Source organism: Canis lupus, chromosome 9, assembly GCF_048164855.1.
Source record: "Canis lupus baileyi chromosome 9, mCanLup2.hap1, whole genome shotgun sequence".
NCBI lineage: Eukaryota > Metazoa > Chordata > Mammalia > Carnivora > Canidae > Canis > Canis lupus.
Genome location: NC_132846.1, coordinates 50258686 through 50282241, shown reverse-complemented (window position 1 = coordinate 50282241; position 23556 = coordinate 50258686). Strand labels below are relative to the sequence as shown.

Genomic DNA, 23556 nt, shown 5'->3' with positions numbered 1-23556 from the left:
GAAAACTGAAAAACATATAGTTTTGTGTATTATATATTTTGTTACACACATATATATTTCCCCCAAACCCACCACCGGTTGCAGCAATGTGTAAACTGTCTTGAACTGGAAGAAATTTGAAACTCAGAACATTTCTTCATTTCACAACATGTACCAAGTTGGACTTAGATAAACAGATAGTATAAGAAATCATTAAAAAAAATTCAGACAAGACAAGACAGAAGTAGATAAACAGGAGAGAAGAAATGATGACTCTAAGAGGCCCAAAAGTCTCTAAGGGCACAGTCGTGATAATGAAAACAGTGAAGAATGATTAAACAAACAAAAAAACATACTATACGTAGTGTGCAAGGATGGGTGGTGGGGAAGTGTGTGCATCTGTGTGTGCAAGCGTGCACATGATAGGGGTTATGCCAGAAGGAGGTAATATAAGAATGCCAACTTCCATCTCTTGATAAGAAGTTAATAAATAATATATAAAATGCAAAGCCCAAAATAGAATAAACATATGAGATTCAGAAATATGAAGGTAAATAACGGAAGAAACTGCTTAAAAGAATATGTGAAAGAAGTTATCTCTGAGGTATGGAAATTAACATTATAATGGTGGGGAAAGAGCAAAGGATTCTCAAATCTTACAGAATTACTTAACTTTTAAAACAGTATGCCTGAATTATTGTGGGCATCAGCCTTCAAGATGGCCACCAATGATTCCTCCCTCCTGCTCTTCTCCTATCCTTGAGTCATCTCCTCCCACCCTGAATAGAGGTGACCCATGTCAACAACAGGATGCTGCAAAAATGACAGCGTATTTGAAAGACAGTAACGTTAAGAGCTAAAACAATAAGACTCTTAGAGGAAAATGAAGGGCAAAGCTTCCTGACATTGGATTTGGCAATGGTTTCTTGGATATGACACCAAAGGCATAGGCAATGAAAATGAAAATGAAAATTAAATTAAAATTTTGTGCATTTTAAGGGATCCCTGGGTGGTGCAGCGGTTTGGCGCCTGCCTTTGGCTCAGGGCGCGATCCTGGAGACCCGGGATCGAATCCCACGTCGGGCTCCCGGTGCATGGAGCCTGCTTCTCCCTCTGCCTGTGTCTCTGCCTCTCTCTCTCTCTGTGTGACTATCGTAAATTAAAAAAAAAAATTTGTTCATTTTAGAGGATACTATCAACAGAGTAAAAAGGCAGTCTAAAAACGGGAAAAAGTATTTGCAAATCAAATATCTGATAAAGGATTGATACCCCAAAATACATAGAGAATACCTAAAATTCAGAAAAATGAAAAAAAAAAACCCTCCATTAAGATCCTGATTAAGCATTTTTCTAAGGAAGGTGTACGAATGGCTAACAAGCACATGAAAAGATGCTCAGCATCACTAATCACTAGGGAATTACAAATCAAAACCACAATTAGAGATCACCTCCCACCTATAAGGATGGCTACTATGAAAGAAAAGAAAGAAAGAAAAGAAAGAAAGAAAGAAAGAAAGAAAGAAAGAAAGAAAGAAAGAAAGAAAGAAAGAAAGGAAAGGAAAGGAAAGGAAAGGAAAGGAAAGGAAAGAGAAAAGAAAAGAAAAGAAAAGAAAAGAAAAGAAAAGAAAAGAAAAGAAAAGAAAAGAAAAGAAAAGAAAGAAAGAAAGAAAGAAAGAAAGAAAGAAAGAAAGAAAGAAAGAAAGAAAGACTAAGTATGGGTGATGATGTGGAGAAATTGTAACCTTTGTGCACTGCACTGCTGGTGGGAATGTAAAATGGTGCAGCTGCTATGGAAAACAGCATGATGGTTCCTCAAAACATTAAACACAGAACTGCCCTTCAAACCCAAGAAAACACCAAACAGCAGATGATGCATGGAAGCAGCAGCTTCCACAGATGTTTGGACAGCAGCTTCCAGGATCAGAGTTGCAGGTGTGTTGAGGCAAGGATGAGAACAAGTGGCTCCCTGTCAGCAAGCTGGGCCACCTGGTCAAGGACATGATCATCATGTCACTGAAGGAAATCTATCTCTTTTCCATTGCCCATCAAAGAGTCTAAGGGATCATGGACCTTTTCCCAGAGATGACCATTAGGGTGAGCTTAGGATTATGCCAGTGCAAAAGCAGATCCTGGCTGGTCAGTGAACCAGATTCAAGGCATTTGTTGCCATTGGGAAACCAAAAGAGCCATGTCAATCTGGGTAAATGTTCTAAGGAGGGAGGTAGCCACTGCCATTTGCAGGGCCATTACCCTGGCCTATCTCTCCATTGTTGCCATCCAGTTAGGGTACTCAGGAAATAAGACTGATGGGTCCCATAACAGTGGAATAGTGACTACCAGGAGCTAGGTAGAGAGACTGGGAAGTTATTGTTTAACAAGTACAGAGTTTCAGTTCTGCAAGATGAAAGAATTCTGGAAGTGGATGGTGGTGATGGTTGCACAATGTGATGTAGTTAATGCTACTCAGCTATATACTTAAAAATGGTTAAAATAGCAAATTTTGTGTTATGTGAATTCTACTGCAATTTAAAAAAACATTTTTTTAAACGATGGTGTAGGACTTCTGAGGCTGGGTCATAAAAGACATTGTGGCTTCAGTCTTTTTCTTGAGTCATTCATTCTGAGGGAAGCCACTGTCATGTCATAAGAACATGCAGGCAGCCCTGTGGAGAAGTCATGTGGTGAGAAACTAAGGCCTCCTGCCAAAAGCCAGCATGATCTCATCATCCATGTGAGAGTGAGCCATCATGGAGGTAGATCCTCCAGCCCCAGGCAAGCCTTCAGATGACTGCAGCCCTCTCAGCTGCCATCTTAACTGCCACCTCATGAAGAAGCCTGAGCCAGAACCACCCAGTGAAACAGAAACTGAGATAATAAATGTTTATTGTCTTAAGCTGCTAAATTTGGAGATAATTTATTATAGTTACTTAGACAACACATTTGAAGAGGAAAGGAAAACCTAGCTTTAAAGCACTATCCTATCAGAGTGGTCTACTATCCTAACATAGCACACGTCAGGGTATCTTACTGTGATGATCTGCTATTGAATTACAATGCATCTCTTCAGTAAAGCCTTAAGACAGAGATTCTCAACTCTTCTCTATTGAGAAAATATTAAGTGTGGAAGTTTGATGAGTATGTAAAATATATTTAACTATACCTTTTATTTTATTTTATTTATTTTTTTGAGGGGAGGAGGGGCAGAGGGAGAGAGAGAGAGAGAGAATACTAAGTAGGTTCCACACTCAGCACAGAGCCCAATGTGGGGCCCAATCTCAAATCAAGGGTCTGATGCTCAACTGACTGAGCCACTCAGGCGTCCCTTGATGATACATTTTAATACAGTGTTACTGCTATGTCTGTCAGGAGAGTACTGAGCTGCTTGGACCTTGTGGCACAGTACAGAGTGGGGTATATCTGCAATCTGTCAGAGATAAAGTGTGACAGCAAGCTGGTACCAAATACAGATTATATGTTTGTTAGAATATGAAGCAGCTTTTCCTTGTAAATAGTACCACTCAAACAGCCACATAAGTCCTGAAAAATGGCCAAGAGAAGTGTGTAAGTGTAGACAGTTTGGTGGACGCTGTAATACAGTGCTCTACTTTAATACTGATTCTGCTGGGTGGCATTCCCTGGGCTTGGTACTGTTTTCAGTCTTTTGATCCCTTCAGGTGCACTGAGCACAGTTCTCATATGTGGAAGAGTGCTGCAAACACTAAACAGTTTTTGTGCCACAGCAGGCTTTTGACCAACTTAGCGTTAGGGCTCCTAATTGGAGGAAGCCGAAGCTCAGATCATAAAGATGGTAAGCCCGCTGAGTTATGGTTCTGTTTAGAGGAGAAAAATCTTGACCTGATCCATCTACATTTCTGTGCTGTCAAAGATAGGCAATGGCTAAAGAGCTGCCTAGGTGGAAGTCTGGGCTGTGGTTATGAACCTAGGCATTTATTTTCATTCGGTATACACTCAGTTAGTGGCTACTATGTGTCAGACACTGCAGTAAGGATAGGAATATAAAGATGCTAAAGTTTTCACTTCAAAGGAGGTGGCAGAGGAAAGACATGAAAATGAATTATAACATGGTGTGAATGCCACAGGCAAGCAGGCCACCTCTATGTGAGATGACCGGAAAAAGCACAGAGTAAGGGTTAGCATCGGGCTATATCCAGACTGATAAGAGTTTCCCAGATATGAATGAATGGGGAATAGAAAAAAAGTGGAAACCTTAGGTACCAAGACCCAGCAATGTTAAAACACATACCCACATACACTCTCCCCTGACTTCTTCAGTTGACATTAATTAATAGGGCAGATCCCGGGATAAAATCCCCTTAAAATGGCCCATCAAGCACTTTAACTTCCCCTCCTCATCCTCAACCATCCCCTACTTGCACTCCAAGCTCCCAGGACACTGCACATCAGGGGTGCTCTTCCATACTTCTCTGCCCTTATACAAGTCTCTGTCATTTTCACCCAGGAGAACACAATAATCTATCCTCTGCAAAGCCTACTCTGGTTTTCTTCCGATAGAGCTTATGCCTCCAAGATGCCCTTTATTGGCTTTTCTGTTTTTGTTTTTGTTTTGTTTCGTTTTTGTACTGTGACTGTTGTTCACAGTGACTATTCCCTACCCACTGGACCAACCTTTAAGGCACTGAGTTCATCATTTGGGTGTCTGTCCACCCAGAGCCTAACAACATCACAGTCATGCAGTGTTTGCTTAATGAACAAATGGATGAGTAAATGAACATTCCACCCAAAGAAAGGAAACTTAGAAGAAGGCTTTGGAGGAGTTAGAGGGATCAAATAGAAAATTCACAAGGCAGAAAATTTGAAGCCCTGGGTTCTAGTCCTTACTTTATTACCATATAAGGGGTGAGAATTTACACAAAGCACTTAACTTCGATTTTTAATACCTGGAAAACAGGGTAGGGACAGATGACATGGAAATGTTTCCAGTAATTCCCATTTACTAAGCACTTATTCTACAGCAGGCACTTTCTAAAAGTGCTTTCCTTATGTCACTTAATTTTCATTTGCTCCTCAGAATATCCCTAGGAAGCAGGCATTCTGTCTTCATTTGGATGTAGTAACAGTAGACTCAAAGAACTTGCCCTCAGCAACATAGCTAGTAAGTGGCTAAAAAAAGGAGAGATCCAAATTGGTCTCACTCTAAAATACATGCTCTCAAATACCAGGTCATCACATTTAAATGTGAGATCTTCAATAACTTAAATAAAGGAATTTGGACCTTCTCAGGCCATAGGATAGCCCTTAAAAAATGGCAGTGCTTACTTATCTACTTAAGGTGACGGGGGCTGGGTGACAGACACGTGGTGACACAGTCAACTTCAGGGTCTTGAAAGGGGGAAGAGCCTTTCTGGATGAAAAGTCTGAGCCCAGAAAAAGGAAGAAGATGCAGGAAGAGATGCCACGGAAGGGGGACTGGAGGGATGGCCTGGCAGAAAAGCGAGGGCAGGTGCAGGAAAACAGGAAGGGTGCTGAGTGGGCTGCTGCTGAGGACACGAGGCTGGGTGGACGGGAGATGACAGAGGGCCAGTGCTGCTAGTGGGCAGAGCTGCAGGAAGCAGTGGGGAGGGGTGGGGGGCACCTGAGAAGAGAAGGGTCCACCTGGGTGGCAAATTCAACCCAAAGTGGGAAATGAAACGGGTCAACCTTGCTTCCCTAAGAATGGAGGGGGTTAAAACTCAGCCTGGGCCTGAGGGGAGAAGAAGTGGGAGACTAGAGAGAAAAGCAATGACCCCCGCAGGTCTGAAAGGAAGAACCTGCAGGCTGAGAGAGAGAGGTGATGACAGAGAAGATCTGGGGTGGCCCATTTCACGCTTTAAACCTGTGCCAAGCTGAGTAATGCAGGACTGAGCTGGTGATTTACCTCAGCTCTGGGGGAGATTAGTCTATGTATCAGTAGCAGCATAAACAAGCATCACTGTTCCACAGTGGTAAGCGTTACTAATACCGAAGAGATCTAATCACATGCCGTACTTTGTAGTTCACAGAGCATGTTCAAGTATATGGTAGCATCGAACCCCGCCCCACCCACGACAACCTGGGCATCACCACTTCCCGCATGGCAAAGCAGTCAGATGATTTAGCCCAAGTCAGGAAGTCCCAGGTCGACCTGGGACTTAGGTCTTCCCGTTCCTGGTCCAAAGTTCTTGGGATAAGAAAACAATCTAGCCTTTGCCTTTTAGAGACTTACATCTTGAGAGAAGGAGCAAAGGTATATAAGCAAACAAACAAAGAGAATTATACAAGGAAGCAGATGCTATACTCCAGAAGAGGGGAGTCCAGAGGAAAGTGTGAGGTTGGGGGCAGCTGGAAATACTTGAGGTGACTACAGACTGGCTGGGATGAGGGGATCACAAAGCAAGAGGGCAAGGAAGAGGGAAAGTTCTGAGTGTAAGCTTCAGAGGGGCACTCTGCCCACATGGTCCCTCCCCACAGCACAGCAGTTGCCAGGGCAATCATTTAATAAATATGTACTGTTGACATTGTGCTAAATGCCGAAGATCCAAAGGTGTACAAGAGGTACATTCAAGAAATTTACTCCAAGACCCAAAGTGTCAGGGTTGCTTGCTGGGGTAGGTGTCTGTCATCTGTGCTTTTGGAAAAGGGCGATGTTCTATTCTCAGAGTGATAACCCAATCCATCAGAGGAATGTAGGACCTCCAGTTTCTCAAAACTTACTACTTTCCCAAAATAGAAGAGGACTCTGTTTGCCTCTCCTTTGGCAGGTGGTCAGAAAGGGTCAGAGCTGAAAAGGGAAAAGGGATCATTCAAGTAGCTATTTCACAGCAGAGTCATGTAAAAAGAAAAAGCAAGAGGGTTGTGTTTAGCAACTTGCTCCACCGTTTGGTATTTACCCTCCCAGCATTCAGGCTCTGTTGTGTATATGATGCACATATAGTGAAGAGAAAATGTGATATGGGAACAGAGTGAGGGGGCCTGCAATGTGCTGAAGCAGCATACCTGGCAGCTGCTAAAACAAAACTTCAAAGATCTGGCTTCTTTGAAAAGCCATCAGGCAGGACCCCACCCACTCCCCCTGCTAGCCACAGCTTCCCTGGGAGCTAGTACACGTAACCGCTTCCGCATGTTTGGCTCTGTTCCCCAGGGCTATAGCAGCTCTATAAGCCAAGTTAGAACTGCCCGCCAAGCAGGTGGGGGGTGGGGGTGGCGTGAGCGTACGGAAACAAGACCTCTCCCCAATATTTAGCCATGGGCATATCTCAGAAAACAATATTGCTGGGATCCACTTAAAAATCCCCTTCCTCTCAGTCAGCCCAGCTCTGATTGGTTAAACACTAGTAATACAGAAGCTCTGGGCTTTCGAGACTCCCAAGGCATCAGAATATGCCCCTCCCAGCACCACAAATTAGTTCAAGAACAGCATCTGTGGTAAATCTCTAGATCTAAACAAAAGAGGCTTGACATCTACAGAAGGGCCTAAGAGGAAAATCAAGAATACGCCTTTCTTGGAAACTCATTCCTTTTTATTTTTTTAATCCATTGACCGAGCTTGGGTCTTTATCCAATCTTCTGGGTCAGCCATCAGCCATCTAGTCCTGTGCTACTTAATAAGGAGCCATAAGCCTGTGAAAATGGGACTAATATGACAGAGCAACTGATTTTTTCAGTTTAATTATAATTAATTTAAATTTAAATAATCCATACCTGGCTTTTGGCTACAACACTGGACAACACTGATCTAGTTGCTTATTCACCGAACATTTACTGAGGACTTTGTACAGAGCACCGTAAGGATGTAAAAATGTGTAAGACTTGATGTCTGCCCTCAAAAAGCTTACAATCTAGTATGACAGGTAATTCAAATATACAAAGAACCAGAATATAAGGAGGAGTGACAAGTGTCATAGCAGAGGTAAAGAAATGATATTTGAATGTGGAGTAGGACATGGTGGCCCAACACTATGCCTCTGTCATACCAACCACTCAGGCAGGGGATGTCAGTAAGTCTATCAAAGTCAGTGAGGAGAGAGGAACCACTATAAAGAATACCAAAAAGCATCACAAAACATGCATTCAGTAAACATTAACATATTAGGCAACCAATGTAAAAAGGTTAGAGATGACTCTGTCCCATCCTGGGTTGTCCAAGATGGTAGATGACCTTTCACAGGCAGGATCTTCCAGGAGAGGCTCTTAAAACTCCTGTGGGGTTAGGTGAGGTGGGGAGAAGGTTGGGGGCAAGAAATCTTAAGCCTCTTGCTTGTATGGCACTTTTCATTTTTGGATAACATGAAAGAACTGAATAGGGCCCAAAGGAGAAGCACAAAAGACCTGATGACATGGGAAGGGTGGGGTGGGAGGAGGTGTTGTGAGCTTTCAGCTCAACAGAGGAACTAGGGCTTTTTTCTCTTCTGTTCCGTTCACTAGGAAGAGCCTCAAATTTCCATTCTCTAGGAATTAAAATTATGCACTTAGCCTGAGCTTCCTCTGAATTATAGCTTTTAAGAACAGGAGTCTAGTGGGTGAGGAGGGAAGAGAAGGAAGAGAAATCCTAATGACATCTGCTTGAGGAACAGGGAAGATTGCAGAAATGCTGTTCTGAGCTGAGCCCTGTAGAACAGGGTGTGGACATATGCAGATGCAGGTGAGGTGCAGGGTTTCTATCCACTCATTCCTTTAGATCTAAATTCCTTAAATATTCAGTTAGTATTTGTTCTTATTTTTAAGTGCCTCCTGCTCCCCAAGACCCTGGGATACGACAGTAATAAGACAACTTACACTTCTGTTGAAGGAGTGACAGTAGGTATAGAGGAAAGTAGTAGGGAAGGACCATGGAGTGGTATATGCATCGAAGCGGAGGGCAAATATACAAGGCTTATTCCTGATCACTGTTTGGCTAGAAGTGAATGTGTACAGAGAAATAAAACTGGAAAGGTAGTTTGGGACCAGATGCAGGTGTGCATTTTGGAAATCAGGCCAGGTTTCTGCTTTTCTTTTCATTTTTAAGAATATGATGCAGTAGGTCTTTTTGTTTCTTCCATAAAATTTTTAATTATCAGAGAAATTATCAACAAAGAAAATCTTTGGTTAAATAAAACAAATTAAAAAGACATAGACTTGAGAGGTAGAAGCCCAACTGTGTCATATTCATAGGCTATCTCCTCCAATTTATCCTTCTCTATAATAAAGCCAGTATTTTGCTTTCTGATATTTTTCCTACAATTTCTCATTTAGCTGTGAATTGGAAGACAGCAGGAAGTATGATTAATGATACTTCCTAAGCTCCCAACACCAATTTTAAGACTTTCTAGTTAACAAACTGAAAAATCTTCTGTACAGTACAGCCAGCTTGATTTGAGTTTCTATCACTCCAAACTCACTTTTTTGACCAATGCATGGTATTTCAAACAGAAACACTCTGCTTCAGCCTCACTGGTTCCCATTCCCCATCTCTGGTAAATGCTTACCAACACCTTGTCCATGACATGTCTTCTCCCTCTTCTCCTATGCTTCACCTGTCCATAGCCTAAACAACAGTCTAGGACTGAATTTACACCCTACCTTAAATCCTTCCTCTGCAAAGCCTTCCCTAACCTGCCGTTAGTACTTTTTCTGAACTGCGACTCATCTGAGCCTATGCCCAGTGCCCTCTTCTAATCAGTCACTTTGCATTTTCTGTGCAAAAAGTAAACACATATTTAGGGCAATATTCTTTAGACCACCCTGCTGAACTGTCACCTCGACCTTTAGCAGGAGCGTGAATCACATTACTTTGATTCTCAGATAGTGTTGTACAAAGTAAATGTGCAATTATCTCTTAATTTATTAATGCTAGCCTCTTCACCCATCCATGCTCCATCTGCCCTTCCAGATTCAGCTCATGCCCCCCTCCTTTCCATGGACCTTTTACCAGTTTCTTCAGTTAATGATCCATTTCTCCTCTGAATTCATACCTACAGTATAATCCTCTTCTTCAGCAATTAAGCACATATTGTTTCACAGTGCTTGCATTTATTTTTCTATTAATTTTCCTCCTTGAGAACAGAGTCCCTTCTAATACCTCCTTCAGAGTTCAGCCCACTGTCTTGTGTTTAGGAGATATTTGGTAAACACGTGTCAACTTTTTGGGGATAACATTGTTTTAACAACTACCAGATGATGCCGTTTCCCATCTGGGACACTACTTAATGCCAGTTTCACCTCACCTTTCCTCTTTTTCAAATATTTCAATATATTGATAATTTGGTGAGCAAGGTAACAAAACTCTTTCTTTTGGGGGCTGGTATTTCAAATGCATTGAATTCATGCAGCTAAGCAAGATATTTGAGAAGACTAATAATACAGACAGATTATCTCATCTACTCAATTTTCCTTGGTGCAAAGTTTCAGAAGAATATGATTTGATTTCCTCTAACCTTTAAGTCCATCCCATTTATTAACTCCTTTTATGGTTTCCTTACCTGCTATGCCAGAAAGCCTGCTTTTCTCATTTAAATCCTTCTAGATTGTGGTCACATTATTGAGATGCACCCATATTTCATTTTCATCACGGAAAGATAATAAGACTTATTTTTAAGAACCAGTATTCTTGGTATTGGTTATGATTATTGGCTTTGAAGACAAATAAATACAAGTCTTAGCCTGATAATTCATGAAAGCCAAAAACATCCCTTTACTGCATCTGAAGCAGAAGAATGGTCCAATTAAGATGAGGTCTACTGTTCCTTATTATGAGCCCCAGGGGCCTCCCATATGATGTGACATTTTGAATTCCTAGGCTCTCATATACTGCCTCTCTCCCATCTCCAGCTTTCCTTGCATCTCCCAAAGAACAGTTGGCTCCATATTTAAATGCCCTTTTAGGTTTGCTTCTCTTAGGTATCTTTCTGTAGGAGCATTTTCATGGTTTGTGATCAAAATTTTAATTTATGGATACTGACTTCACAATAAAAATAAATTGTGTAAACGTCTGTGCATGATTAGGTATACCTATTTTCCCCATTATGTATCTAATCTAAGCATTAAATGAAGCGGTATAGGAATACTATGGCCTCAGCAAGTCTAATTTAACATTTCTTTCTTTTCTGGAAAGGGAACTAAGAGTTCTCAAGAACCAATACCCAAACCAGAACCTATGCCAAAACTTTGTTTCTCAAATTGGCTGCAAGGGAAGAGAGGATCTTACTTCTTTTCAGATACTATAATATCAGTCTGTTGTTTTCTTTTATTAAAATGTACATACAGCGAGTTTTTTCCTTTTAGCTTCTTAAATCCTCAGACTTAAAAAAAAAAAAAAAAAATCAGGGATCCCTGGGTGGCGCAGCGGTTTAGCGCCTGCCTTTGGCCCAGGGCGCGATCCTGGAGACCCGGGATCGAATCCCACGTCGGGCTCCCGGTGCATGGAGCCTGCTTCTCCCTCTGCCTGTGTCTCTGCCTCTCTCTCTCTCTCTCTGTGTGACTATCATAAATAAATAAAAATGAAAAAAAAAAATCAGGGGCACCTGAGTAGCTCAGTCAGGTAAGCCTCTTTGCCTTTGGCTCAGGTCAGAGCCTGGGGTCCTGGGATCATGCTGTGTTGGGCTCCCCTACATTGTCTCTCTCTCTCTCTCAAATAAATAAATAAAATCCTAAAAAAAAAAAAAAAAAAAAAAAAGGATGATGTCTTAGTTGTACTTGACTGGTAACATGCTGAAAAATCTTAACAAAAAGAAGACTGGGAAGGGCTCCTGGGTAGGTTAGTTGGTTAAACCTCAGACTCTTGATTTTGGCTCAAGTCATGGTCTCAGAGTTGTGAGATCAAGCCCCATGTTGGATGTGGAGCCTGCTTGGGATTCTCCCTCTCCCCTTCCTCTCTCCAAATAAAATAAAAAGAAAGAAGATGGAGAGGGAGGACGGGTATTCAGCTACAGGTTCAGGGAAGCTGGCTGGTCTTCCTTCTAAAAATTCATGAAGTCAGTAATAAGCTTTATTTTTCCCCTCCCCCCTCTAAGCTTTAGAACTGGATCATCAGTGTCTTTCTACAGGAGTTGGAAAGGAAGACAGAGTGCTTCTTCACCACTCTGATTCTTTCCAAGCTCTTTCAAGGCTTATAAAAATAGTTAACTTGGAAATACGGAAGATGAGAGAAAAACCATGCGAGAATTAAACTGTATTATGAATTAAGCAACTCTGTTATAATTTCTTAATTCTAGAAAACGAGTCTCATTCAGCTTAATATGTGGACTTTTGTCATTCAGGTCTCTTAAAGCCAAAATAATCACTAACTGTAGATAGATATAAAGTGGACAGTTAAGTAAGATAGGGTCTTGCTTCCAACAATGACTGTTTATGCACGCAGGTGTGCATGGGCATACACGTGTGCCTGTGTGTTAGTCCTAAGGAAATATAAAGTGGTTTCCCTTCAAGACTTTGGGGGGATTTGTGGGGGAGGCACACTGAACTGAAAAAAACACTACACTGGCACAGCACAAAGCAACCTGTATTTTGGCTTGCAGATAAGAAAAGATCTGCTTCTTTCACTCCTGATACTAGGCCCAAGCATTCCCAAACATACTTTGCCCGGACCCTGCTGTGATGTTCAGCCAGCTATCTTTGACATACTTCCTAGGTTTCCCCACATTCTTTCAATAGGCAGAAGCCCAATCATTCTGGCCTTGGCACAAACACCTATAGCACTCGGCTCTCTTGGTGAGGAAGGAACCATAGAATCTGTCACAGAGCTTGAGCTGATGTGGAGCATAACCCTTGAGAGGTTCTGTGTCTGGCAGACTGAGAAAAGAAGTAGGGGAATTTTAGATACAAGTATCGGCCTTTATCAACTCCTGTGCTGAAGAAACATTTTACTCAAGGGGAAGGAATGATGAGAGCTGAGACTCTGGAGGAGGAAGGTCAGGTTAACTTTATTTTACGGGAAAGAAGGAAGAAAAAGAAGTGAAATATCACTTCTACAGAACTCTGAACATGAAAGAGTTTTTTCTTTTTTCTTTTTAGCGCCCCCCCCCCCCAAAGTGGTTTCTTTTTGTGATTGTGCTCTTTGGCTAGAAAGTGTTGTTTATATAACAGTATAAAGTACAAAATTATAAGCTCCAAACTCCTCCAGAGAAGAGCTCTCCCGAAGCTCGACCCCCAGGATAGATGGAAAATATGAGTGTTTACTGGCTGGAACATCGAGCGGCAGTGGAAATTTCAACATTCAGAAGACAGCAGAGAGCAAGGGCCTACTGAGTAGAAAGAAGTCACCCTTTGACAAAAGGGTCAGAGAAAGAGGAAGAGTCTCCTGTTGGCCTCACTCTGATGCTTCCCCTTCCTTAGCTGGAAAGACCACATCTCTGGAATTCAGCCCGGGAAGCACACCCCATGCAGGTGACAGCCAGTTTCCTCTACACTAGATACTATAACCCAAGTGGGTAGACAAGCAAGTCCAATTCTCTTTTTTTTTTTCTGGGAAGAAAACTAAATGTTACCAACAACCTACCTCCAAACCAGGTACTAAACTGGCTACTTTCATATACACAACTCAATTAAATCTTACACTAACTTAATGAGGTGGGTATCATTTACATATCTATGCAGATGGGAAAAGGTGGCCCAGAGGAGCAAAGCAACTCGCCCAAGGTCATGTACTCACCCAAGGTCGCGTACTTGGGAAGGCACATCCAGGTCTGTCCAACTCAATAGTTCTTTCTCTTTCTATTACATCATGCCATCCTCCTCATAGGGGTCAATGACCCCCGTCCTACCAAGTTAACACACTCTTAAAGAAACCGAGTCATTTCAAGGAAGAGGCTCAGGATTATTCCCTACATAGAGGCAGAGGGTAGGAGCAAAACTTCGCCACTTTAGTCACCAAATAAAATTTTTGTGGAACTATGGGGCTCTCTTTCAAGCCCTTTTACAACACTCCTTTTTACTGTAGTAAAAAACACCTACATTTAAATGTACCATCTCACCATTTCTATGTGTACAGCTCAGTACTGATAAGTAAGTATATTCATTGACACTGTTGCACAACAGATCTCTAGAACTTCATTTTGCAAAACAAACTCAGTAGCTATTCAATACTAATGCCCTTTCCCCTCTACCCACAGCCCCTGGCAACCACCTTTCTATTTTCTGTTTCTATGATTTTGACTACTTAAGACACTTCATATGAATGGAATGGTACATTATTTGTCCTTTTGTGACCGGTTTACTTCACTTAACATAATGTCCTCAAGGTTCACCCATGTTGTAGCAGATAACAAGATTAAAACCTTACACACTCTTCTTGATAATCTTGTCTTTCAATTGCCTGGGTAGTAAAATTTAAATCTTTGTTATATGCCATTTGATACTACGCTGTAATTGTTTCATGTGTATTATGGCTCCTTTTCTCTGCTAGATGTTATAACTTCTTAGTTATGAAAAACCATGTCTTCCAAATCTTTTAGACTGTACCTAGCACACAGGACAATACTGAGAACATGGAAGATATATCACGGACAGTAACCTCTGTGAGATCAAGCACTATACTGTTTTATTTATAATGACTCCAGCATTTAACTTAATGCCTGACACATGGAAAATGAATGTTTTTTTTTTTAAATAGCAAACTTGCTATTTCTGAGGATTTATTAAGAATGAAAAGATGGGAAGTCAGAGACCTGACTCTCAAGCAACATTTCTAATAATCTAAAGGAAGGAAGAAAAGTATTAGCTAAACTAGAATAAAAATCTGTGAAAAACTTGTTCCTAAATATTATAGTAAGGGGATCCCTGGGTGGCGCAGCGGTTTAGCGCCTGCCTTTGGCCCAGGGCGCGATCCTGGAGACCCGGGATCGAATCCCACGTCGGGCTCCCGGTGCATGGAGCCTGCTTCTCCCTCTGCCTGTGTCTCTGCCTCTCTCTCTCTCTCTGTGACTATCATAAATAAATAAAAATTAAAAAAAAAACAAAAAACTAAATATTATAGTAAGTAAGGGATCAGACTCTCATAATTTATTTCTGAGAGTAAGAGGGCAGAGGGACAGAGAGTGTGAAATACAGCCCAAATTTCTAAGATACAGTGTTTCATTGTACCCCATTCCCCTGTGCTACTCTCTAGAGTGGGGGCCAGTGAGGCCGAGCACATCTAGCCCACGATGTCTTGCCCTGTCCCAAAAAGGAGGAACAAACTCAGAGCTTTGCTTTCAACCTCCCCCACCTTTAATATCGAGGAACAGACAAATCCCCAGGTTGCATGTGTGAAAAAGCCAGAGATGGATAAAAATAATTCAATGACAAATGCTGGAAAAACATACAAAGGGGCAGAAGCCAGACATTCGTGGGATTCCCTGACAGCTCGATACACAAGGAAGGGTTGGACTGGAAAAAAACAGGGCCTCAGGTTCTTGCCAAGCCGTCTGAGGCCCTGTCCTTCCCAAATCATTCCAAGCAGCAGCCAAGACTTTACAGTAACCCTTCCAGGTCTCACAAAGAAAGATGCACTGTGAGTCTGCTGAGCACTCCTCACCTAGATAATGTCCCTCCCTGGCATGGCCCAACATAGTCCAACTCCAGGCAAGGCTAGCAGTACTGAAGACATGTCTCTGTTTATCGCTTCCAGTCCCTACCAATGCCCCATGGACCCAGAAAATGTATAGTTAAAAGGCAGCCTGAAAAATCTAACCCATCTCATTGGCTAAAGAAAAGCTTAGATACTCAGGTATCCCTATCTAGCAACCAAAACTGTCCCCTTTAAGAAAAAAGAGGTCATGAGCACTTGGTACCTGCATCCCAGAGGGCCTATTGTATAATTCTAAATCGGCCTTGCCTAGAGGTACACCTCAGGCTTCTAAACATGTGACTGATTTTGGCCCTGACTACTTTCTCTTCTGGAGAATGGCCTGCAATTAATCTCACTTATTACCTCTGAAAAGTAACAACAGAGGAATGGCTGGCCAAGTCCAGCTCCAGAGTGTCTAGGGAACTGCAAGCTACATGGCCAGGCCTCAGACTGTCTGGGCAAGTCGTGGGCTCTTTGCCTTCCTCTCCCACAACAAAGCTTGAACAGGGACTCCAGACAGACCAGAGGAACCAAGGGATTTGAGGAGCTGGGCTGAGCTCACACTGACCCAATGGGAGACGACAGCCCTGAGGCTGCATTTGGGGTGGTTTCAAAACAGCGGGGGAAGAACAAGGTTGTCTGGTGAAAACTTGTGTGATCCATAAAATTGAGAACAATAGCAACACCACAGGGAAATGAAAAATAACACTATTTGCAGAGTTTTCGTGAGTCACCAGTTTTCATTCCTGTGGCTACCAAGTCACCAAATCCTCCAATATGCAGATGGAAAGCACAGCCAGGGAAGGATTCTCTTTACATCTTGTTACTGTTCACAGGACAGCCCCCAGTTTAGTGAATTCTCAGAGCTTATCAGTACTGGAATCCACTGTTGCTATTGTAGATGAACTAGTAAGAGTACCTCTTATTTACTTAGCACCTACTTCCAGGGAGATCAAAGTGCTTTCAGGGCAAGTTAAAAGCTCTCAAAACAGGCCAGTTTATACGTAAGTATGCTTACCCAATAAAAAGATTAAATGAATAGTTTAGGGTCACTTAGTGTCAAAACCAGTAATAAAACTCAGATCTCTAAGCTATTAATCCCATATTCACTGAACTTAGTCACCTTTACTACTAAGAGAGGGACAAGAGACTATCCACAAAACAGTGACTTACCAGGTAAAAATGGAAACTGGGGTATGGTACTGTGTAGAACTCCTGCTGGAGGTCTGGCTGCTGTTCACATCACAGCCAGGTCTGTAAAAAATTCACTTAGCACTGCTCTGGGGTGGATACCTCTGGGAATTCCACAAGCTGAGCCTCAGGCTGTTCTGGCAACCAGGGCTACCCTAGACTGAAATGGGACCTGAAAACTGGCCCTTAAGCTTGAAGAGCAGGTGACGAGAGGGCTGCTGTGGGTACAACTAACCCACAAAGGGAAAGGCCGGGGGATTCCGGAGGGGCCCACTTTCTGGTACCAGTGGCTCTGAGGTCGGTGGTATCACATGCTATTTTTCCTGCAGCTCACAAGCACAGTCTGGCTAGGAGAAGGCCATTCACAGTGCTGGATTCTAGGTCTGGGCTCTGACTTGGATGGATGCTCCACATCTTTGTGTCTCTGCACTGGTACTACCTGGGAATTCCACAAGCTGAACCAGATAGGTACTAACACAAGAAGGTTCTAAACCCAGCCATAGTGTGTAGATCTGACATTTTGTTTATAGTATGGAAAATGCTTACAGCCTTGTCATATAGACAGTATACCCAAGATGGCAGGGAAAATGTTTCCCATAGAAACAAGGCTTTGACTGTGAAATGAAAATGGAATATTTGGAAATATTTTATATGGAAAATAAAGTGCTATGGTATAAACAGAATTCTTTTTTACAACTTATGTTTTAGGAATGTGGTTATTCTGTAGATTGTAAATTAACAAACGACAGACTCCTGTGAAGAAAACTTCATGGGAGGATATCCTGTCTGCAACCGTCCTGCCTCGTGGTCTTCAACTCTTTATAATTCTCAGTTAAGATGATTCTTTTCACCCTTGACCACAACGATTACTGGTATGAAAGACACTGTACTCAAGCATGATGTAATGTGCTTGTGTTTATGTTGCTTCCTGGGCAGAGTCTCTGCTTCCCAAATTAGTTCCTTCAGTAATAATTCTAACACCAACAGATACTTCAACAACAAATAGGTATTTCCTTCATAGCCAAGTCTTTGGTCATCCCTTGCAACCACGAGGCAAGTCAGCATGCTAAGAGCTGGCCGGCTGGCAGAAGCTGGAAGAGCTGGCGCGGGGGTGGGGACTTGGTGGGACATCTGCGGCAGAGCTTCTTTATTTGGAGGGAACAATTATCTTTATTTGGAGGGAACAGAATACTTCATCGTAACAGTCACATTCCTTTCTAGCTCACTCCACTCAGGGATAGATGCAATTAAACCCATATTTAATAGCCATGAATGCAAGATGCCCTGGAAATCCATTTCTTACATTTTTTAAATAGGGAACTTAAAACGTGGGTCGAGACTAGAATTCAATACAGTGTTTTTTTTCTTTATTCAGGAGTTGCTTATTTTATGGCTAGAATCTATTTGGATTTTATCCTCTGTCACTTCACTCAACTACATAAGGGAAATTTCCTTCCCACTTCCCAAATGAACATTGTCCAGGGAGGCTGTTTCAGTTTAATTTTATAAACTAGATGGAAACATAAAAAACAATTATGTCCTCAAAAAAAAAAAAAAAAGAGTTCAAAGTTACTGAAATGCAATGTAGTACAAGGTATAAACAAGAGTAAGGAGACAAGTTTTGACTTTTGACAAAACATGAAAATGTAGACCACAGGCAAGGATTGAACATAGTATAAATTCTTCCTCTTTCACCCCTAAGTAAGCTTACTAATAAACTGTATCGAAATTTCCTTTGCCTTTGATTTGCCCACAAACTGTCTTACAAGTAAAATGAGGCCCTTTATTCAAGTGCCAGAGTCCTGGGACAGGCGGGGAAGGGCACCTGTCTCATGGGTGTCAGTACAGGGAGTTCAAGGTAGGAATGACTCTCTTAGGACCCAAGCTGTCTTTGTGACCCAAACGCTGACTCCATGACCCTTTACATACCTGCTTCCAGGAGGGGTGAAGTGGCTCTCAGGAGCTTGGGGGTCTGACTGTACTGACCATGTTGGGCCACTAGGACTGATGACAGGCCGAAGGGTGGGAGGGGTTGAAGCACTGCTTCTGTTTATGATGCCACTTGCCAAATTCAGGTTTGTTACCTAGAAATGAAGTGAGGGGAAATAACCTGATTTTACAGCGTTTTAGAAAAGTATCATTAAAAACATATGGAGAAAATCAAGTAAAGTTCAAGAGATGCTGATCCATTTGAGCTAAAACAGTGGCTGTGACCAAGGCACCCAATAAAGGCTGGTTTCTGTATATGCCAAAGAGAAGTGAAGGTGGCTGGTGTCAACATAAGTTACCCAGTATGTATTCTACCCCTGCTGTGTGCAAAATACTGTACTGAGCCAGGTGCTGTGAAATACAAAGATTAATAACAAAGACAGCGGGCAGCCCGGGTGGCTCAGCGGTTTAGCGCCACCTTTGGTCCAGGGCATGATACTGGAGTCCTGGGATCAAGTCCTGTGTCGGGCTCCCTGCATGGAGTCTGCTTCTCCCTCTGCCTGTGTCTCTACCTCTCTCTCTCTCTCTCTCTGTGTCTCTCATGAATAAATAAAATCTTTTAAAAAAAAATAAAGACAGCAAGAGTTTACCGCATATTTTACTCTGTGCCAAGCAAGGGTTTGAAACACTAGGCAAACTACTTAACCTCTCTGGCCCTTGTTTCCTCATCTGCAGGTTCTACATGCACAATACATTTATTTTTAGTTGTACCTAATACTACTTCTTACGACACAAAAAGAACTCATTGATTTAGAAAAAAAGAAAAAAAGATGCATGGGCAAAAGAAAAATGGGCACTGACCCCAATAAACAGTTTACAAGAAAGGAATATAATTAGCCGACTAGACTTTTAAAACTAGTCATTTCCACTGAAAATCAAAGAAATGTAAATTACAAGAAAACATTTTTTTGTGTACACATTGACATACAATAATAAAAAACATAGTACCTAATCATGGCAGGGGGTGAGATTAGATATGTACTTATATTTATTTATGTGACTATAAATTGGAGAATCTTTCTAGAATTTAGCAGTATATTATTTAAGGTATCAAAGGATTTGTACTACCATCTAACTTTTAGCTACTGTGCTAAAAACTAATTGCACATGATTTACGATGATGACTACTATAATAGCAGTTAGTATTCAGCAGAATTTACAATGTGTGAAGCTCTATGTAAATGAGTACATTATATACATCCTATTTAAACTGTCATAATGCTGTTGGTAAGTATCATTATAATCCCCATTTACAAAGAAGGAAACTGAGGCCCAAGAACAAATGGCCAAACTAGGATCTGGACCATGGTTTCTGGAACTCCAAAGTCCATCTTCTTACTCATGACACTATATTGTGAACATATCTTGAAAACAAGCATTGATTTTAGTATTGAAAAAGGGGAAGATCAAAATGGCTAACAGTGTTGTTAAGTAAATTTTGGTTTGCCAATATGAGACAATATTATGTATGTGACAATTTTTCAAAGAATTCTTAATGATACAGAACCATGCTGATAAGTTAAAGAAAAAAAATCACACTATGAAACTACAGAAAGCAGATCCAGATTTCTTTCAACATACACACACACACACACACAGATACATACTCCTGAAGGGCATGGATTACTTTTACAATTCAAAAGAAAAAAATGTTAAGTTATTATGAGAAATACAGAGGTGAGTCGAATTTAAAACCTGCACAGTGAGAATGAAGTCAGAAAAGAAAGGATGGTTGTAAAAACCTTTCAAAATCAGTTGCATAGGGAGAGGATGCTGAAAAGAGGGCATAGAGCTGAATGCAAGGTATCCGGTGTGAGAAGCCAGAGACAAGTGGCACAGGAGATAGATATTCCAGAAGAAGTGTTCTAGAATAATGTCCTAAGAGCTTAGTAATTTTGACATTTACAAATAGAAGAATTCTGGAGCATTGTCATTTTTTTTTTTAATCTGAAAATTCTGAAAGAAACATAAATCATTTTTGGCAACTGTATAGTGCTTCATCCCTAATTAGAGAACTCAGTATGTGAAAATAGCCTAGGACTAGGTCTTCACACCAAAGGACTCAAATATTTTTCTTGGGAAAAAAGCATTTTCCATAGATCAGGAGTGATTCCTGGTGTTTGTGGAGGCTGGGCTACAGGATACTCAGGCTGTGCCCTCCAGTGTAGACCCATCTTTAGACTCAGAAGCCAACCTTGGCTTATCACTTCTCATCCCCTTCTGCTGCTCAGAAGACACACAGGGGCTAGATTGTGGGAAGGGAAGACACCAGGGAAGGTTATGGTAGTATTCTCTGGCTCCCGAATCTTTGAAGAGCCTGTCCTTCTTCCTACACCTGAGGTTCTCAGACAATCTAATATCTCCCTATAGGACTGAATTCACTCCTGCCCCACACTTCTTCCTTTCTGCCCTGCTCCCTGCTTTAATCATCAGGCCTTTCAAATGAGACAGGAGCTTGAAAAAGGTCTTTATGATAACTAACAGCTTCTCTAATTACAGCCTCAGTCAGTGGGCCAAAACCCTAATAAAAGAGGCTTATTAATAATTTATAGTAGAACAGCAATAAAATAAAATGTACACACGTTACCATGTTTAGCATAAACTGTGTAGTTTAGAGATTAGTGAATGGGAAGAAGAAATGTCAGATGTGTTGAATCTTCTATTGGCAAGGCCACTCCTAATTTAAACATCATCATTTTTATCATAAGAGCTAAGTTACCGAATGCCTGAATGCTCACAATGTGCCCTGTACCAAATGTCCTTGAATTGTTTGATGTGTGTTATCTCACGTAATCCTGAACAAGCCCTCTGAAGAAGGTCCTACTATTATCTCCATTTTACAAAAGAGGAAACTAAAATCTGTTAGATAACTCTGAGAGTAAGCAATTGCACAAAAATCACATTCCTACTAAGTGCAGGGCCAAGATGAGAACAGAGAACATTCTCCTCCAAGTGCATCTGGTATATTTTTTCCCAAATAACATGGTTTAACATTTGAGTTCTTGCAGTAGTAATGTCAGGTACTTTAAGTGAGGTTTTATATCTCACTCCTTACCCATCACTCCTTACCCATTATACTCCCTTTCAGAGAAGGAGAAACTAAGGCTCAGAGAGTTTACAGTAATTAACTTGCTCAAGGTTATATAACAGTTGCAGAACTGGTACTCTTGTTTTAAAATTCATTCTCTAGTTTTAAAACTAGTAGGAAACAATCCTAGCTATCCTTAATTGTTAGAGATTTTTAAAAATATAATTGGATACCTCAAATTACCAGAGGACATTAAAGAAGTAGGGAAAAAAAAACCCATTCTCAATCAGTTTTGTTTCTTAGCAGGTACAGTAAAAGGTGGTAGCAAGAACATGAAATTAATTTTAGATTCCTGGTAGGTTTTGTTTTTTCATGTAACATCAATTCCTTATTTTATGGATAGACCAAAAAATGGTAGCTACTGTGATTTCCTTCTATACAAAAGTACCATTGTTAGTTTATTTTGAAAACAGCTAAAGGGGCCACTACTTAAATGAGAGATTAAGAATAACAAAACTTTTAAAGCTTCTCATCTTTCTTTCCAAAGGATTTGTGTTAAAAATATAACTAGTCTCTTTAAATAATAACAACTGATCCTCTATTTTAAATATTCTATTCTTACTTCTGTGGTTTTGTCTAGAAGACACCCAGGACCTATGCCACAACTACTCCCACCCACTCAGCGCAGTCTTCCTAGGACCTATGTTGCTAGTAAATAAACAATTTGGAGCTCACTTAGATATGGGCTCAAAATCTTCTTTTCACAGTCCTCCAGCTAATGCCAGTCAATCAGAAGTGACAAAGGAGATGAACCTACTTTCAACTCCTGTTCTAGAACAGTATGATCAAACAGAATGTATTGTGATGATGGAAATGTTCTATAATCTGTATCACCTAGGGACACCTGGGTGGCTCAGCGGTTGAGCGTCTGCCTTTGGCACAGGGCGTGATCCCAGTCCTGGGATCGAGTTCCGCATCGGGCTCCCTGTGGGGAGCCTGCCTCTCCCTCCGTCTGTGTCTCTGCCTCTCTCTGTGTGTCTCTCATGAATAAATAAATAAAATATTTTTTTAAAAAGTCTGTATCACCTAATACAAGAGCCACATGTGGCTACGGCTACTGTATTTGCAATGTGGGTGGTATGAATGAGGAACTGGAATTTAAACTTTATATAACTTAAGTTTAAAAAGCCACATGCACTTACTGGCTACCTTATCAGACAGCACAGCTCTGAAGCCTCAACCAGATTTAGCTGAATCTTATTGTACAGACCTTGCTCGAGTTTGGTCTAAGCAAATCATTTCTAGATTAAATGACTTTAAGAAAGCCTCTGGGTCTTGCTTTCAGTTTCCCAGTTTCTTCCAGGAGAGGCAGAAGGAGTCAATGAACTAAAATGGATTCGAGCATCAACTGTGGCCCTAGAAGCATCTTGCCTTGACTAGGGAAGACCTAAGCACAGGGTAAATCTCCCAGCAGTGGGCCAGGCCTGAAACTGTCTAAGCCAGTTAGGCTTCACATCTGGAGGTTTGTCCCTAACAGGACAGAAGGATGATGAATATGGCTGTCACCAGGCTGCATCTGCTTCTCTGTCCATCTAATATTTCTCCAGGTACACAAAGCTTCATCAGATGAAGAGAAACGGAAAATGACATATATTGAAAATCAGATTTTCAATAATAATGAACATTTCACACTAAAGAATTTTAAAGAAGGACAGGCTTATAGTGCATAAAGACATAGCACCAGTTATAAGAGAAAGAACTCATCATTTTTTGTTAGGAATATTAGACTATTAAGGTGGCCGTTGTAGCCAATGGTCTAGGTGGATTCTCTGGGCCGATGACCACAGTCTAT

The 23556-nt window shown here is 41.3% G+C and overlaps 1 protein-coding gene across 40 annotated transcripts in view; it reads right to left on the bottom strand.

Moving 5' to 3' along the window:
* The window catches only part of TTLL5 (tubulin tyrosine ligase like 5), a 270361-nt gene that overhangs the window by 111022 nt on the left and 135783 nt on the right, over window positions 1-23556 (bottom strand). For all 40 annotated transcript variants that reach the window (XR_012036922.1, XR_012036921.1, XR_012036942.1 and 37 more), the window contains one exon: window positions 18617-18771. Coding sequence is in view for 14 of the 40 variants with exons in the window: in XM_072839391.1 (XP_072695492.1) it covers window positions 18617-18771 (155 nt within the window). In the remaining 26 variants the exon portion in view is untranslated. The remainder of the gene's footprint in view (window positions 1-18616; window positions 18772-23556) is intronic.